The 19,391-nt window shown below is 34.2% G+C and overlaps 2 protein-coding genes across 20 annotated transcripts in view; one reads left to right on the top strand and one right to left on the bottom strand.

Annotated features, from left to right (window-relative positions):
• LOC122571055 (LIM and SH3 domain protein Lasp) overlaps window positions 1–7,253 on the top strand; it is a 37,674-nt gene extending 30,421 nt beyond the window's left edge. Inside the window, exons 4-6 of one of the 2 annotated variants that reach the window (XM_043734271.1) lie at window positions 681–887; window positions 4,171–4,313; window positions 4,933–7,253. In XM_043734271.1, coding sequence (XP_043590206.1) covers window positions 681–887; window positions 4,171–4,313; window positions 4,933–5,112 — 530 coding nt within the window. In that variant the 3' untranslated portion in view covers window positions 5,113–7,253. The remainder of the gene's footprint in view (window positions 1–680; window positions 888–4,170; window positions 4,314–4,932) is intronic. The other variant, XM_043734281.1, reaches the window with a different exon arrangement.
• Window positions 7,254–11,959: 4,706 nt separating this feature from the next.
• LOC122570967 (tropomyosin Per a 7.0102) overlaps window positions 11,960–19,391 on the bottom strand; it is a 35,780-nt gene continuing 28,348 nt past the window's right edge. For 10 of the 18 annotated variants that reach the window (XM_043734128.1, XM_043734146.1, XM_043734121.1 and 7 more), the window contains one exon: window positions 11,960–12,542. In XM_043734128.1, coding sequence (XP_043590063.1) covers window positions 12,457–12,542 — 86 coding nt within the window. In that variant the 3' untranslated portion in view covers window positions 11,960–12,456. Of the gene's footprint in view, window positions 12,543–13,098; window positions 13,312–14,721; window positions 18,439–19,391 lie in introns of those variants that run through there. The other 8 variants (XM_043734164.1, XM_043734111.1, XM_043734093.1 and 5 more) reach the window with 2 other exon arrangements.

Raw genomic sequence — 19,391 nt, 5'->3', positions numbered from 1 at the left:
TATATATATATATATATAGAATATCATATAGTTTATATAAACGTATTGCGTAAATAACATACATAAAGGAGCTTTCACAATTCAAAGAGAAAATAGTTTATCATAGCGTTATAATTACATAACATTTTGCAAACTTTATAAAACAGTATCTATGTGGAAAAAGAAATAACTATTCAGGAAAGTATGAAATAAATTCTGGAAAGTTTCTTTTATAATGTTAACATGAAAAAAGCAGAATTTAATAATACAAATTGACTAACAGAAGGAAACTACAACATAAATATTGCATTAACGCAACCATTCTCCTTAACGAGTTAACGTACCCCTTTATCAAACTATTCTCAATGTACTAACATTTAAAAGAAGCGAACAGTCCTACTAATCTATATGAATTTATGCACTGTCACCAACTAATATTCGCTTGTATGTTAATTGTCTGTTAGTCAACGCTATCTTTCCCATTGTCCTGTATACGTTCGATCGATAGATATCAGGGCTAGGTAATCGACGAACGCGTACATCAAATCTATTTAAAACTCTCAAAAGTCTAGAGCTGCTTCTGAAACTTGCCAATTGAGTTAGAATATTTGAGAATACGTATCTTGGAGAGAATCGCTTAAGTTGGCGTTTGAATGGTTGTCGGAAAAGCATATCGGCAGCTTGTGTATTGTTGACTTTAGAGTACGTAGAGTACACGGACGGTTCGATCGCGCCTACATCGGGCGTGAACGCGAATCCACCGGCCGCTAGAACTGCGAGCTCGCAGGTGCAAAGGACACCAGGTAGGATCGCCGATTACGATCCTCTTAGCGAGGTGAGACCGAGCCCCTATTCCGCCAGGCAAGCTGGGGCAACCACTGTGATTTATACGAGCGACAAGGGACCAGGTGAGTTCTCGTCCATTTTACAGAGTAGGTTTCTTCCTAACTTCTTTAAGAAAAGATTAGCTCTAGAACCAAGTTTTACATCCTTTTTTCTTACTCTTTGCTTATTTACTTACTTTTATAATAATCCTATCTAGTTAGGAAGCTACGTACAGAGTGGTTCATTTTCATTTTATGTAAATATGTAATATAATACATAATCGTTTGACAGACTTTTTTATTTTAGTCGTCAGGCTTAATAGGTTCAGGCTATAGTATCGGATATTGGAATGTGTAAAACAAGTATCAGATACATTTTTATCCATTATTCATTATCAATCCAATGAAAAATTGGTAAGTTAACGCATTGTTGACCGGTGACGAGTTAAGTCGTGTTTTCATGGCCAAACGTCGACTTCTCAGTGTGCTGTTGGAGATGATACAGTGCAATTGTTGGTCAGCATACTTCAAGCTGTGACTCTCGCTTATAAGAGTCGTCAAGTTGCGTCCTTTGTTGTAAAAAAATGTCAACGATGACGGAACGTGGCAATGAAGAATCTTGCAATGAATTACACGCCGATGTTTTATCTGATTATCCGAGTGATTGTGAATCAAATTGTGGTGACTTGGAAAATGATACTGTATCAGAAGATAGCGAGTCTGATATTATGCCAGCAAAATATCATTAAACCTACGTGCATAGCACAATACAACAAGCACATGAAAGGGGTAGATCGAGCAGATCAGTTTTTGGCGAACAGCAGTATTTTACGAAAAACTTTAAAGTGGTCGAAAAAATTAGCATTTTTTCTGATAAACTGCACCTTGTTCAATGCATATAAAACGTACCGTACCTATTTGCCAAAAAATAAAACAAGATACAGAAAATTTCTACTGGAAGTAGCTAGAGAATGGATAACTGTGGATTCTAAAGAACGCAGCATTGCACCTGACGCTTCTCGAATTTCTAAAACAGCTCCTTATAATGATGCACCCTTAAGGTTTTCCGGACAACTGAGAAACCACGTCTTAGAAAAAATAGTCACTGGCGGAAAAACAAATCCGACTAGAACGTGTAGAGTATGCTCTTCAAAAGGAAAACGCAGTGAAACTAGGTATATTTGCAAAAGCTGTTGCGTACCATTACACGTAGGTGATCGTTACACTGTTTATCATAGGAAAAAGAAATATTAAAAGTTGAATAATAAATAAAATTTATTAAAGTTTATTTACATCGTTTTACTTGCACATGGAATTACGAAATAATAGCCGGTGATATGAGATAAATTCTCAGTAAAATTGCCGGTCAACAATGTGTTAAGAGATCAACTTTCTATAAATGGAATTTTGCTTGCTTGTGACAAGACAAATTCTAATTGATTGCAGCTTCTCATCACGTACGATCTAAAAATTGTGTAGACTGATAATTCTCATAGATAAAATGTCTCGTTTCAATGCAATGATAATGGTATAACGATACATATGAATACAAAATACATAATAGAAATTCAAATACATAAGTGCAGTAAAAAAAATGTTATAAAAGATTTAAGATAGCGACGAATACAAAACCATAGTAACATGTTATACGGAATTCAAACTATCGAAATGACGGTTTACAATATACAAAGATGTATCCTTTGCTGTAATATCTACAATAGAAAAATGCAAAACTTATAGAGGAGGTGGCTCGTGACCAGGGTTACCAGATAATTCCCTTAATACCTTAATCATACTTCCACTGCCACTATCACTGTCGATAGCAATATAATCTTATTTGTGTATGTAACTTTTTGGCCAATATACGAGATTATCTTTATGACTGTATCAAGAGTAGCAGTGGGAGTAGGAATAGCCTCTCTTCACTTAAGGGATCCCTGCTCGTGACATAACTTGTAGCAGTGGGGACAGTAATCTTGAACAGTTAAATGATTTCATCGAAACTATGTTGGTGAGAAACTCGTAAATTACAATTAGTCTAAAAATGAACAAAGAGTGGGAAGAGATAGGAGATAAAAATATATGATACTGATAAGTGGAGCACCCTGTACACTATCTGCTCTATTTCCCTCTGCTATTCTGACAGTGAACCGATACTTCAATACAATTGGAACATATCCTCGTTGCCTTGTTTCCTATACAGTCAACCATATGGGTTGGCCATTGGTTATAGTTAGCAACCGGTAATAGTTAGTTTCAATAGATCACCTTCTAATTGGATTAGTTTGAACGATAGGCAGATACAATTCGGTCACTCCTATTGTATCGTTGGCCATTATCTCCAGAACACGACGTCACGATGAATTTATATCGTTCCTCCATAGGACGACCTGAACGTTCTCGAACGTGCAACCTCTGTTTGTTTATCAGGTTTTCGCACAAAATATTAGATCGTTTTATAAGCTCTGTTGTTTTCTCGTTTTTTAAAAAGGCATTGTTGCTTGTCTGTCAGAATTCTGCTGCTTCTTAATTGCCTGTTTTTTTAGATTGGTATCTAAACTTCGGTAAGTGAAAATTCCAAGAAGATTCAAATTTCACAGTGGTGAAAGAATGACAATTGAAAGATCAAACGATAAACGCTTATGCCACTGTATGATTTATAATATTCGCACAATTTTGTAAAGAAATTAGTAAAAAATTGACTATGAAAAAGTTTCATATAAGAAAAGATAACAGTAGCAAGTAAAGTATTAATTGGCATTACATATATATTATATAATATTTTTTTTAGGTTCCCAGAAGGAAATTTTTTAGAAGGAATTTTGACCAAATCCTGGATCACAGAAATTTTATTAAACTAGTAGAAATAATGTAATTTTTAAAGGAGAGGGTAATAAACAACGAGAGAGAATACATTTACAATCGAACTCATGATGCTTTCCTGTAATTTCATGTTACATTTCTAATAATAAAAAAAAAAGAAAAATACGACGAAACTTATAAAACGATTTAATGCAATAATTGAGAAAAATGTTTTGTAGTTAACGGTGGCTGGTCACAAACTATTTCTGTTTTCTATGTGGTACATTTATTTTCCGTTTCGTTGTTGTTGCCAATTCGCCGACTGCGTCGATTCACTCGTAACTGCTTTCCAATTCTTGTGCACCATACTGTATCTATTTTATATGTTTTACGTGATCTAAACTTTCATTAAACGCGAAACGCTAACACGTGGTGTTTTTGAGGAAGTTGCGTGTGAAATCGATATTTGGTGTTTGAGACGAATCTTTGTCGGGAAATTACTTTTTCTGATAAATTCGATTCGCCACGTTCCATTTTACTTAGTAAATTTAACGAATTCTTTCAGTGACGAATCCACCAGCTAGAAAGATTGGTTCCGTGGCTGATATAGACCCTGTAAACGAGTACTACGGATCGTTGACACCAGCAACGAATAACAATCACGTCCCACAGCATATGCAGTCTCCACCACCAGCTACCAATGTTGGGGTGAGTTATTTTAATTTTTTAAATTGCTATTTTCAATAGTATAGTCTATAAGGGTGGAAGAAGAAAGTGTAAGTATCTTTCTATTAGATGCAAACTTTCATATTGGATGATATAAAAGTAATTTAAGGATTTTCTGAAAATATTGTGAATCAATACTTTTTGATGGTTATACATTTTTCTATTTAACACATTCCTTGCCAGAAAGATGTGGCTTTATTTTAAGAGATAAATTGTTTGTGTTTGTCCAATATACTTTCTGGCTCATCTTTTTTGGCTTCTAAAGTATTTATAACTATGCCCAGTATTATGTTTCTGTGAACATTCTATATTTTTTTCTAAAATATGTATGTATATCTATATATAAAAATTTGTTTCCTCTCTTGTATTGTATATCTTTTTCATATACTTTTAATTTTGATTCAAGTTTTATACTCCAATCCTGAATGGTTCTAATATGCATCTAGTCAATTATGCAATCTATCGATTGTATCATGTGTTCAACAATTAGGAACTGGTTAATATTTTCCCATTTATTTATTTATTTCTCTAATCATATTTCGTTTCCTTTCTTATTTTACCAGTTGAAATATATTTTTAAAATAATTTTCTTTTTCATTAGAGAGTGTATAGAGCGATGTACGACTACCAAGCGCAAGATTTGGACGAGGTGAGCTTCTGCGACGGCGATCTGATCGTTAACTGTACAGCCATTGATGAGGGTTGGATGACCGGCCTGGTACAGCGTACCGGACGACACGGCATGTTGCCTGCGAATTACGTCGAACCAGTGCAAATTTAAAAAGCATGTTTCGCATTTAAAGTCAGCAAACTAGAGGGTAATTCCACTTTGGGACCAAATTCTGCTTCATTCTATTACGAAGAGCACCGATAGCTGTCATGCTTAAACATTTTTCTACGAGAGTATCGACCCAGTTTTTTATACGACCTTTTTCATGGTGACGCAGATTTATCCTGTCGGTCAACAATTTTATACAATATTTTTCGAAACCATTCCGTTGCTTCGAAGATTCCACGATAATGATGATGAAATGAATAATGATTTAATAATTGAGCGGTGACAAAGCCTGGAAGATATAAATTCTTCGCTCTTTTTATATAAGTTTTATATTCCATTTGAAGAAATTTTATGTACTTTATTCGTAAAATATTCTTTTCTATCTTTTTTGCTCGTATTCTTATGATAAGGCGTTTTTCTTTTACAATACGTGAACATCTTGCATTTGTACATAAGATTAGAACGATTACTTTTATATTCAATAATATTCTTCCGACCTTTGTCCCCCTTTAAGCGTAGTTCTCACTTTTTCGTAAATCGTTGACGAGAACGATGTGCAAATTACAATGGATATTTATTTGAAAATATGAAGACGGTATTGCTATATTTTACCAGAAGATTTAGGCTTCACCACCATATACCACACGCATTGTTTATTGTGATGCAAACAGAAAGAACGATGTGCCTTATATACGTAGACCTCCAATTAGGTCAATCTTTTCCTGCGAACTTTTGCGCAGCGACTTAAAGGAAACGATGAAAGAAAAAGAAGAAGTATGTAAGTTAAGGTTCCGTATTGAGTTACATATCATCGGAGCACATAAGAGGGAACTTTGTAGGAAACAAAAGTGAATCTAGTTAGGATTATAAACGAGGAAGAAATTTTGTAGTGTAATTGTTGATAGGAAAAAGTTTCGTTACACTTGCCTTGCTCGATCTGATGCGTTTCGAAAGAAAGCAACGATCGCTAGAAACCTTTATTACCGTTTCACTTTGTCCAATTAACGACATTAACCGACATTTACCTAGAATAGCTGTTAAGTTCTATCACGCGAGATTCGCCTGCATTAAACAAAGAGATGCTTACTTTTCGGCTTTCGACGATCCTTTTAGTCACTGTATCGGCGATACTCGACTAATTAAATAGCGAAAATATCAATCGATAATAAGCGATAATTAGAAAAGCTATATCGATTTCTACTAGCGTTCTTGTGTTACAACGTTTTAAAATTTCAAACGTTTTATTAAGCGAATGATTCAGGAAACGTACGTTTTTCAAATTGTACACGATGTAACAAAGTATTATCCGTAGTTAGTATGTACCGTTAGTTATAAGTCGTACTAAATTTATATTTGTATTCGTGTATTTGTATTGGACGAAATTTGAAATTGTAACAATTTAAGAAATCGTTACGAAAGAATTTTTAATTTTATTAAGCCGGTGTATCCGGCGTATTGCACGTGCAGTTGAACGAAATACATTTCTTGAACCTTCTATCATTTTATTCTACTTAACTGATCAACACAACATACGAAACAGTACTAAAAGGATTAGATCGCTTTCTGCGAATACATTTCTCGTGGCAAAAAGCGGGTTTATCGGCAATAGAGGATTGTTCTCCGCGATGGTCTCGATTTTTCTAGATAGCTTTATACCTTCTTAACGTTCGATTAATGTACAGATAAATATAGCGAGGAAATTTCAAGTATAACGAGAACATCGTGCCACCATTTCGGAGACTAACCGCGCCCCATATTGCCGTTTCTCTTCTAATTTTCGTCCCTTAATCCTTGATCATTGTCTTTCGAAATTTGTTCTTCCCTGTGCTGGAAAAAAAAAATGAAAAGAAATCTGGTTCCTGGGACACACGCCGTATCTATTACATTGCATTTACCTGAGTAGGAGAATAGAAGATTATAAGCTATATTATTACGTAAAAGAAATAAATAGTAATGTTGTTGCGTGCACACGCGCGCGTACGTCGCGTTTCCGGCGTGCGCGACGTCGTTCGACTTCGTGATAAACCGCGAGGAGATATATTCATATTTTTGGAAACATGTTAGCATTATTATTAATAATATTATTATTATTATTATTATTATTATTATTATTATTATAATTATAAATATATTATAATTATTTCCCCCTTTTGTAATTATTAAAACACCAATAAGTCGAAGAATCTACAATTTATAATTGAGAAAGCATACAGAAATATATGTTAGCGTTGTTTAAAACAGATAATATTATATTATGATACGAGATCATAAACAATGAACATGTTATGTAAATCATCGCCTATGATTTATTGTTCTGTCCTTTCTTTCTCCAGATCTCGCGCATAGATTTGTTTATTTTATCACAGTAGCGGAGAATAAGAAAGAGATTCTTTATTATATTTTACGTTAGCCACGTCCGTCGTTCTTTTTTGTTACAATTTAAAGTGTAAACGCTACAGATCTTTCTTTTCTGTTTCTTGACTATGTTAACTATTATTCAGATTGAAGTTTTATTTTTATAGATTTTGTAAGGATAGAATATTTGATATTTTATATCGTCTGGCGTCATCAATCTGAGCCTTTTTTCAAGACAATATTATGATAAAGTTTATGAAAACAGAGCAGTGCGGTTGTTCAAAATAAAACGAAATCCTCTTGCAAAACAAAAAACTTGCAATTGCTGCAAATCAAAGATAAATCAGATAACGCTGCGTTCAAGTATAAAAAATGCACATTTATTGAAAGTGATATAAGTACAGTAAAAGGTTAACTGTTTCGTAGGACCGGAATCGCAGTGGTAAGTGCACGTTCTCAGTTGGGCCCATTTTAAAACAGATTTGGGTAAAATTCTACTCAATGGCTGAACACGTGAAAAAATTGAGCACAAAAGCGATTAAAATGCATTTACACGAATAAATGCACTGACATATTATTTATATTTATGGAATGATTCGAAAGATTCGTCTTAATAATGCCCAACTCTGCTATAAAGCCTCTCGCAATTAGATTTCAGCAATATCTCATTTTTCTTTTTTTAATCACCGAGAAACTGAAAAAAATTCTATCTTTAAAAATGTTAAACACACCAATAGCGTTTCTTAATCTTATCAATTCGTTATCACTTTCTTTACTTTCTTATTCTTTACCTTTTAATTGCCAAGAATTCCCCTCTAACGTTAATACTAATTGAAAATTAATATTCATATTTAATTTATATTGAATAGCGATCTGTGGATATAAACATGTCATGTGGACGTTAATAAAGAAAATCTTGGGGTAATTAAAAGGTAGACAAATTATTTTAATTCATTAACATAAAACAGTACAATCTTTCTTGGCAAAATTCATTTTTGTCTAAGCGAAACTTCCAACGTAAAAGCTGCTTGCGTTAACCGAGACGCGTGACAGTCTCGTAAAGTTATGAGTTACGAAAGCAAAGAAGCAAGCGCTAAAGATCGCGAAATATAATGAAGTTTAACTCTAAATTGCCATTAGTGTCTGTCCAAAATCTATGGAATATTCAAGACCATTTATTTCTTATTCTAAAATACATTTCTTCCACTTAAATTCACTACAAACACATTTCACATTATTAGGAAACAAGAGTAATTCAGTGAGTAATTTAATTAGAAACTTGCCCCATTCTTCCTGGAAAATAATAGGAGAGAAATACCATGTAAACTGATTGCGAGTGTAGTGGGGATTGATCTAGATACAAATGGCCTTGAGAGGTCAACCGATGTCAGACAGACTATATCGATCGATAGACCGCACTGCCTAGCCACATCGATATGAAAGAACTCAACACACGAAGCAAAGAGTTTGTCCTCTTTTTTTTTTTTACTAATATACACTGCTAGTCACAAGTATTAAGACACGCCATGATATTTCAATTTCTGACAAATTCAATGCTTTTTACTGTTTCCATTTTCAAATTATTTTATTATAAATCTAAATATGATTGGACCCTGAATCTTTATATAAATTCATATCGTTATGAACATAATCGAAAAAGACTTGTAATATTAAATAAGACAGGCTTTATTAAACTGAAATTTATTATTAAGAATCTTCCAATAAAAATATCAAATAGATTTAGTATCTTAATACTTATAACCAGCAACGTATATTCGAATACAATTCATAAGATCGGAAAAATAATTTGTCGAATGTTCCTATTCATGTTCTATATACTCAATGTGGCTGTTTTTGACTATTCGTTCAACTTCAAACAATCCTTTTTCACACCTTTTGTTCCTAATCGTTTTCAACGATTTGCTTATATTATACGTACACACTCGACGACGACAAATATTTCCTTTAAAAATCCGCCAATTATTTTTCCCGCTCGACTAACTTCCCACTTTATTTTCTTTCTCGAATTTTTATTTCGTTTCTTTTCATTTGTCGAGTATCAAACGTTGGTTATCTCTCTGCACAGTATCTCGATTACACACGAAAGTTACCGCCATCCCTTGGCACGAAGTAAAGCCGCTTCTCAATTCACGACAAACTTAAGGTGAGTACGCGAGACGAATAACTATCAATCTGGCTGCACAAGCTGAACTCCGCGATTAAATGCGCGTTGCTGATGGATACAGGACCGTCTACGTGGGTGTGGGTGGTTAGGATTCGCGATTAAGGAATGAACTGGATGAAAGAACGCCTACACAGCTATAGAGCACCGATATCGATACCTGTTGTTAATAATTTGTTAAATGCGTAAAGTTGAAAATGAAAGGAATGTTTGAAAAAGTGTATTGATTGATCGATCAGTCAATCGTTTTTAGTATCAATGATAAAATGAAGCATAGAAGCTAAAAACTAACGGAAGAACGGAATTGATAATATAAAATACGTGTGAAATAAATAGAATACAAATAGTAAAGAGACAGGGAAGAAATTCCGTCTAAATATACGACCGTTTAAATCTAAATTCTAGTTATCGTTAATAAACGAAACAATAAATGAATAATAAATCATATTATTCGAATGTAGGGTTGAATGGAAGTTAAATAAAAATAAGAACTCTTTTTTTATGTGCTAAAGATCTACAAAAAAAAGCAAACAAAAAATACTCTTCAATCATGTGAATCAACAGATTCATTCTCCTCCGAATCATATTCTGAGTGTTTCCTTCGCTTATATTATTTTAGATGGAGATTCTAACGTCACACTGAAACCTGTTATACGATTTGAAATTGCCGCCCATTCCTATATCAAGTATTTTAAGTATAAAATCATTCTTGTTCTTTTTATCAGATTCTGTAAATGAAAATAACTGCTATTAGAAAATCAAATTGACATACAAGTTAACCTTAACCTCTATTCTGAACGTGCTTCATTGAAATTATTTCAAATTCTCGTCATCTCCTACTCTTCGTTTTCTTTTTCACCGCAGCAAATAAATGCTGCTTAGTAAGGTAACTATCGGAAAACCACCAGACGAATGAGTATCCTCGACTTATTTTCCTATTATCCATCCAAAATCACCCTAAACTTTGATCATTCTCTGTTCCTTTTATCTTCCTATTTCCTTAACCAAACTTTGCAAAAAGTAAGATATTTCCAACATTCCTCGTTGGAATTACTTGAATCTCTTTTTTTCAGACCTGCTCTTTCTCAGTCAAAGTCTACAAAATAAAATAACCATAGGAAAAACCAATAAACACAATCTAACCGACTGTTTCCGTAATCCATCGAGCGTCTTGGGCTGTGTAGGGTCTGGAGAAGACGCCTGGCGTTGCGTCCTCTTCGTCCTGATCAACAATCAAGGTTCCTCTGGGCATCGTGCATCGAAGGATCCGCGTGCTGGCAGTGTTTCTTTAAACGTAGCGTGACCTTTTTCATATTTTGTTTCCCTTTCTCATTTTAAAACGATACATGTATTCAGAGAAGTGTATATGCGCGCGTGTATGTGTACACATGAAGTATACACGTTTCGTCAGAGAATTAGCCCGCCTGCTAATATCCGGCCAGGTCGGCGAACGTCTGATCCATTTCGTCGGCGATCGCTTTGTACTTACAGCGCTCGTTTACCACCACGTCTGCAATGCAAAAGGGAGGGTTACGTGGCACTAGTCGAATGTTAGATCCTGTGTTAGTTTTTGGCTACCTTTTACCGGCACTAGGCTGCGGATTTTTATGTATTTATCTTAATTTGTTGCACTTACTTATTTTGTGATTTTAATATAATTTCTTCTTCTAATGCAGAGCATTCTTTTCTTCATTTCGTTTGTTACACCAGAGTCGACAGATGCAAAAATATACAAAAGTTCCAAAGTAAACTTTTCATCATAATATTTAGAAGATAAAACAAATTGCTCTGCCAATATTCGTTATAATGTTCAAAGTGCATTGAAAATATTACAATATTAAAGTATATTAATGTATGTAGAATGCCTAAACAAAGCAAATGTATTTAGCTATGCATAAAAATCCGCAGTTTAACAATGATCATCTTGTTAGAGAGAAAGAGAGAGAGAGAGAGAGGATGTTATTAATTTAGTAAAGGGACTATCTTAACCATAGATTCACCATTTTGCTTAGGAATCGTGGGTTTCTTACATCTTTATCCGAGATAACTTACAATTATTATAACTTATAACTTAAAATTACAATAGTTCTTCATGGTTTTAGATCATTATTATTATTTGTTAGTATATTAGTATTGTTAATAAGTGATGGTTTAAAAAGGGTAGGATTTTATGTAAAGGTTTGAGAAAAAATACAGATGCTAGTAATTTGAATATTTTTATTGAAATCTCGCAGTAAGTATTGAAAAAAAACATTCTTTCTTAGAACATGATCCACGATCGTAAAATAGTTAACAAATGAAATAAGACGGCAGTTTCAGGGCTAAATTTTTATTTGCCTGTTTGCTTAGTTACAATGATCGACGAATGCGCTTCACAGTCATTAAGAAACTTCTGTATCGCCGAATGTGAGTACTTACCGAATACGTTTTGTCGTAAAATTGGAATTATCATAAACGAGCGATTTGATTAATCGTAATCTAGAGTATGATTTACAAAATGAATAAAGAAGGAAAAAGAGGAGAGAACGGGAAAAGATCGTAAGCGATAAATAATTCAAAAACCAAGGTGTTAACCGGATAAAATAAAAAAAGAAAACGAAAAGGAGGAATTGGACGTGAAGGAACGCGGAACGTATTTGTTTCAGACGCAACAAATTTGAGATACAAGTGTAATAGTAATAATAACGATAACGTAAGCGGATTGGTCGGTTTTACAAAATGATCTCGATAGTACACCGCGTTTGTCGGATGCACGAAGAGCCGCCAATCATTTCGACAGTCGTCGGATACATACGATCGCCGATTATCAATTAATTCTTTTCGATCAACTCGGTGAAGGTGAGGTCCAGATCGTCGCAGATGTATTTGTACTTTTCTTTCTCGTGTACAAGCTCGTCTGAAATAAACAATACCTTCGTTAAAAATTTATCAGATTAAACAACTAATAAAATATTTATAGTTACACTTATATATATATATAGAATATAATCTGTATTACCCTAAAAAGTAAAAAGCGAATATATTGCTCCATCGCCTTTACGCATACTTAATGTATGAAAATATTGATATGAAAATGATCTGATGGTAACAAAAAATGCATTTCGGTGACAAAACAATGTTCGATTTTTAACTCTTTGCTTATATGTATCTATTATGATAGGTTTACACCATTTCCTTCTTTATCAAAGCTTTCGGAGCTTTATTTTAATTGTACTATCCAAAAATAATTTGACAAAAATCTTCTTCTATAAATAGATACAATGGTGGAAAATAAAGAACAAAGAGTTAAAGTGAAAAAAATGATATTCATGACGATGTTTCTACGGATATCTCCATTGTCTCGGTTCAGTGAGGGATATCGATATTTCACTTTCGTGGAAAAGTGCTGTCTTGTGGCAAATTAGAGCCTCGAAGTCGTTAGTTAAGCAGGTTAAGCTCGAGAAGTAACTTACGGAGTACGTGTTAAGAGCAAGCGAGATTGTGAGAAAGTTTGAAATTTTGGTGGTGTATATATATGATTATATATATATATTTTTTTTTATTTGTTTGGTCGAAGCGTTAAAGAGGTTGGTTAGTGGCACGTTAGACGCCGTAGAGTTCCATAAATGCCTGATCCAAGCCGTCTCCGATTTCCTTGTATTTCTCCTTCTCAGCCACCATTTCATCTGCAAGCATTCGCAATGTTATTTCGAAGAAAATTTGCAAACTCTTCGATATCTACTCGACAGTGTCGTAAGTGTCCGAGCAGAGCTAAGCTCTAAGAAGGTAGTGCTAAGCTGTTGAGAATCGTTAAAGAGCTATGAAGCGTTGGTTGGACAGGAAGTGGGCTTTGGAGCAGATTCAATCTGTTCTCCCTTGGATGTTTTAGTAAAGATGGATGAGACTCATGTGTCTGTGACAGCTGCTTGTAGACCATGGAGTTTGAACTATAGTTTATGATGCTGATGTAACGCGTCGTGTATGAAATATGAATATATGATTGAAATTTGAGGAATAAAGAAAGATGATTCTTAGTTGTATCAGTGTTTCCTAATCTTTATCGAATCGCGATCCTCTTTATAATAGACAAATAATTTAATCCAAGTTTAATATAAAGAAGATTACATTGATAAATGAACGCTGAGAATTTCTTTTTAAGGTAAAGTCAATTTTTATTTTATTTTTACTTTACAATTTTTATTTAATATAACGTTGCTGCCATACTGAAGTAAACAAGCGCCAAAAATTCTCAATTGAAATTGACTAGTGACTTCCCAGGAGACACTTTACAATCTTTCAGGATCGCGACTCATAGGTTAGAAACGCAAAATCTATACTATACATGTTCCTTAAGTGACAATGAGAGAGGCTATTTTCTATAATTCTACATTTTTTTTTCTAAGGGAGTACGAAGTTATTAAAAAAAAAAAAAAGAAAATTAAGTATTCTATATTCTATATATTTCTAAAAATACGAGAGCCTAATTAAAATGGTATCGATTCGAAGGAAACAAATATGGCGTCATAAAAATCTTTCCTCAAGGCCGCGTTCTCCATTTAAGAGAACTTCGACGGTCCAGAGAAAAGCAGTGGTTACATCACTACATATTATGTTTCTCTGAATCATCATGACTTCGACTCGAGAAAGAGACCTTTATACTATGTACATATATATCTGTAGAAACTACGAATACACTTACTATGATCGGAGATGTCCTCCGAATAAACAGTCGAAAGTTTGACGATTATCATAGGAAAGGGATGGGCCATGCTGGACAACGGGATTGTAGTTGAAAAATTCGAAGACTAGCAAATAAAATAACAAGCGAGTTTACTCACCACGATTTTTTTTGGATACGTACCATGGACACATTTTGGTTCTCCTTTGTGTATTGTGGCATGCAACAACTACGCACAGCTAACACAACGGGCAGCGTCGTGTGTTATATCGCGTTGTACACACAGTTGATGGTCAGTAGTTTTTTTTATTTTTGTTAAGAAATCGGGAATTAACGCTTTGTTGGAGATCAGATTAAAAAAATAAAAAAAAAAAAATATCAACACTCATACAGAGACGCACAAAAACAAACGACACGCTGTTTTTTCAAAATTAAAATATATATTACAAACAGTTTTATAATAATAGCAATATATATAATAATCATTACAATGATATTAGTGTTATTATCGTTCCATTCGTTTTTTTTATTAATATTAAGTAAATTAATAAACTAAAACTCTCAAGTGTGAACTCAAGTATTTGCGTTTCCTTTTTTATGCATTTTCTCTGTCGCACTCATTCTCACTTTCTCATTCATTCCACCTTTTTCTCCCTCTCATGCTCTTTCACTCTGTTGGCATTTTCTCGGAAAAAAGAAAAAAAAACGGGAATAACAAAGAAATGTCATTATCGTTAACGGTAGGACGCGTGGAATCGTAATTATTGTGCTTTCTTCGTTTTTCATAATTAGAGAGTAAGAGCATGATCTCTCTTACTCTTTCTCACACGCACACTCTCTCTCTCTCTCTTTCACTATCGTTCTCTCTCTATAGAATAACTCGTGACGTTTTCGATCGCTGGACGCGCATTAATTTCTTCGGATGTCTTGCCGAGATTTTGAAAAACCCAAATGTACATTGTATCGTATCTAAAAAAATTCAGTTAGCATACCAACGTATTAATAGATTTATACAAAAAATCTAAAACATTATTGCACGAACTATTCTTCGAAATGGTCATTCCATAAGAAAATGCGGCATCTTTGTTTCAAGTGAAAAGCAATAATTATTATTTGTTCATAATAATTGATCACCGATATATTCTTCTTATCTTTTACAATAGAAGAATTTTGTATATTCAACAATGAAAAAGTTTATTAGTTTACTACGAGTTTATAGCACGCTCGAAGAGGTGATTTAATTTTGAGCTGATTTTTATATTGGTTTACATAACTCTATTAGGAAGTAGAGTTGCTTATTGCTGGGACGTTTTGTTGTTGATGTTAGCCATCTTCCCATTAAATTTTCTATTCTTCATTTATCACGTTTTTAGCGCGACAGGTGGCAATTCATATCCTTAAGTTTACATCCAACTTTCAAGAAACTGCATTACTTACGGGATTATCTAATACTTCATACTTTTACAAAGTTGAGAAAACTTTCTAAATTCATCTCGACACGACATCCGACAAGCTACAATGAACGAGAATCACCCAGGGGATTAGATACGTAAAAGATGGTCAGGCAGTTTATTCTTCACGATGATAAAGAGGGGGGAATGTTTCACGTGGAATTAACTATGACACACCTTCGAGTTAGGTGGTCTCAATACGGATGTAGATAATAATTAACGATATCAATTAACCGCGGCGATGAACAATCGCGTAAGATGAAGTTACGCGCCATGAAATAGAAATTCTCTCGTTCTTTCTTTTCCTCTTTTTTTCCTTCTCTTTTTTTCGTTTTCTATTGGCCAGCGAATGATTACAATAAAGGATTAATCCAGGCACGATCGGTAAACGTCGAGGGGCTCAGCGTGAACTAGAAGGACACACGATTTTGCTCGTTCACCTTTTTATCTCTAACGATTGCTGCGTTAATTGCGATTGCAAGTTCACCCTTCTCTGTGAGGAAGTTTCCAATATCGCATTTTGTCGAATAATCTCTATGTGATTAAACATTGAGTACTTGGGGAACACGTAGTAGAAAATTAGAGAAGGAGATTCTGTCTGAAAAATTCACTCTGCGGTTCAAATAGCTTTTGATGTTTAATATCAAATAGTTTATAGTTAATATGCTTTTAAAGAATGTAGAAAATTGGAATGTATTTTTGTACGTATCTATGTTCACATATTTCTATCAAATAAAAATACAAATCTGCCAGTTAAATTTACAATTAAAACTTCGACATTGAATAATGATACAAATGGCAATAAAAATTAAAAGCGAGATAGTTTCAAATTATTTAATTTCACATATTTTTTATTTACTTTTTAACATTATGTAAAATTCTATTCAACACAGAATCACAAAGAGTTGAATAAAAAACGTAGAATAAAAGTCCCTCAAAAATGTTCACCAGACTTTCCTTCCACGCTTCATGCATAATTATATATAAATAATCTCCTTCCCTTTAAACTGCACTATATATTCTGAGGTGCCCTGTATTATCATACATGTATATTAATATACGATTTAAACTACAAATATACAAAAACTTTTAACATATATTGCGGTTTCTTTCTATATATCTCTTATTCCTGACGTATACCTCGCTAAATTCTAAGCTTTAACCAGTGAGATTAATACTAGTGTCTTTTTGGCTGGACCACGCGCAAATACGAGCTTAATGTTGGATTTGTTCCTCGAAGGTATCACTTGGCTGGCAGTGAGCGTCTCTTAAGAAGCATTTAAGATTTATCATCAGTGAACGAACGAGCAGTGGAAGAAGGCCAAGGACGTTCGTTTTTCATGCTGAGCCCCAGGGAATTATAAAACGTTAACGACAAAAAGCAACGAACAATGGTCATGTTCGTCCCTTTGCTGCCAATTCATACAGTAGTCCTACGTCGAGGAAAGATTTACTTATGTGGTCGAATTTCTCAAACATTTTTTTTAAGGTTTTTCCAATATGATTATTGGAACTTTTTATGATTGTCATTGAAATGTGCATCAATTAACAAATTGAGGAGTCTAAGCCATTAATTATTCAATTTAATACTGTTTATATAAAAGTTATATAACTATCTGATGTACACAAAGATAATAATCAAAATACAGAAGAATAGAGTTTTCAGCAGAATAGATTAATCGAAGAAGTAGAATGGTATAAATCAAATTGGATGCGTCACGTATCAAACGTGGTAGGACGTAACAGGTGGAAAATGCTTGACAAATTCGATAGAAAATTCTTCCTTGACGTACACGCTTTGATCGGTTGCCCTGTTTCCTATGTCCTCACTCACGATTCTCTTTTACAGTACTCGCCTCGTAAGGAATTAAAAGACACTCAATAGTATTGAAATTAATCATACTAATCGACAATCCAATTAAAAGCAAGCATTTACCAGAGAAGAAAAGAGAAAAAGGATAGTCGTGAAAGATATCTTTTGGACAAGAAACGAAAAAATTTCAAAGAAAAAGAAGAAAAGAAACACAGAAGACAAAGGGAGCTTTTTATCTTCCAGTCCCTTTGACAAACCGCACACCCTACCTTTCTTTTTTTTTTTTTATACATTATACATTTTACTTGAACCATCGTTCTATCCTTTCCTACGAAAAAGATGAAGAAACGACAGTTCGAGTGAAAAGCGTGCGCGGCAGAAGAATATCAAGTGTAAAGTATATGCTCTCTTTTCGACGAAAAAGAGAAAAGGAAGGAAGAAAAGAAAAAAAATAGTTTTTCAACGGTTTGCGAAACGTTTACGAAAGCACTCGTGTCGCACAGCGTGTATTTTTCGTTTCTCAACGATATTTCGATAAATATCGTCGAACTCAAAAAAGCTTTCGATGTTCGTTCGTTCGTTCGTTCTGCGACCCTCACCCCTTTCGAATTCTGTTTTTACAGTGTTTACTTTTTATTCTTTTTATCTCTGTTTTGTTCCTTTAATCCCGAAGGAATCGTACCCTAGTATCTGCGTATGCTTTTGTATTCTCAACGTTTTTGTTATTTATATAAATCTTTTCTCGACTTTTTTTTTCTCTCATGTTTCTGTCAGCCGCGAGACACGATCTACATGTTCTGGATGTCATGCAGGGTGGCCTCCATCTCTTCCTGGAGCAATTTGTTTTTCTCTCTCTCGGCGGCAAGGTCGTCTGTAAAGATCACCGGTTAGAGGGAGGTTGCACACGCACATAGAAGGCACAGACGAGCGCGCACAACTTTCTCATTGATCGCGGATATGCCCTCTCGGGGTTGCAGTGGTTAGAGGAATGAAACACGTCGTGATCATCGAGCAACTATGTACACACGTCACACGAGACGACGCGACATATGACGATTATGTCACCGCTTTTTTTGGCTTTTAAGTCGTCGTCGCAGTTAGCATTAAAATCGGCAAATATGTGAAATAGGTTTTACAGCAAACGACAGGCATGATTGTTTCGTAGATGGAAGAAGAACCGAATGATGAAAAGAAGTAGTAAAAAATACACTATCAGCTACACGTATTAGGACACGTAGAGATACATAACAAGAAACTGAATTCTTTTCACTGGCTTTTGCTGATTGTATTATTCTTCGGCTATTTTATTTCATTCGTTATTTGTTTTATTACAAATCTGTTATTTCATTCGCGTCATATCGTATCCTGTATCGTGAAAGATTAAATAAACTGACCAATAAATGTAAACGGGTGTCCTAATCTTGATGACCAACAGTGTATATATTTTTAATGGATCGTTACATAAGTTATTCAATAGTAAAAATCGAGATATAATTATTTGGACAATAATTTCTAGTAAAGAATCATGAAAACGTGGAGCAATTTACAATCAGATTTTTAATCGTATGGATTTTTCCATAAATCTAGTACTCCAACTGACTGTCGTCTGCGGTTCTATTAATCATTGGATGCACTCAAACAAACTCGAGGAGCTTGGTGAATTTGGAAAGAAGCGATGTTATGGTTCGTTAATAGACCCCTAACAGGTTATCGCAACTGTAACTGAATGCAATCTTACTGTTCATATTCTGCTCCCTTCGACTTGTTTTTAACGTTCGATTCGTAGTTCTCTCTCTCTTTCTTACTCTAACTAAGAACATCATT

This window comes from Bombus pyrosoma, linkage group LG1, assembly GCF_014825855.1.
Source record: "Bombus pyrosoma isolate SC7728 linkage group LG1, ASM1482585v1, whole genome shotgun sequence".
In the NCBI taxonomy this organism is placed as follows: Eukaryota; Metazoa; Arthropoda; class Insecta; order Hymenoptera; family Apidae; genus Bombus; species Bombus pyrosoma.
This window is presented reverse-complemented; position numbering and strand designations above follow the sequence as displayed.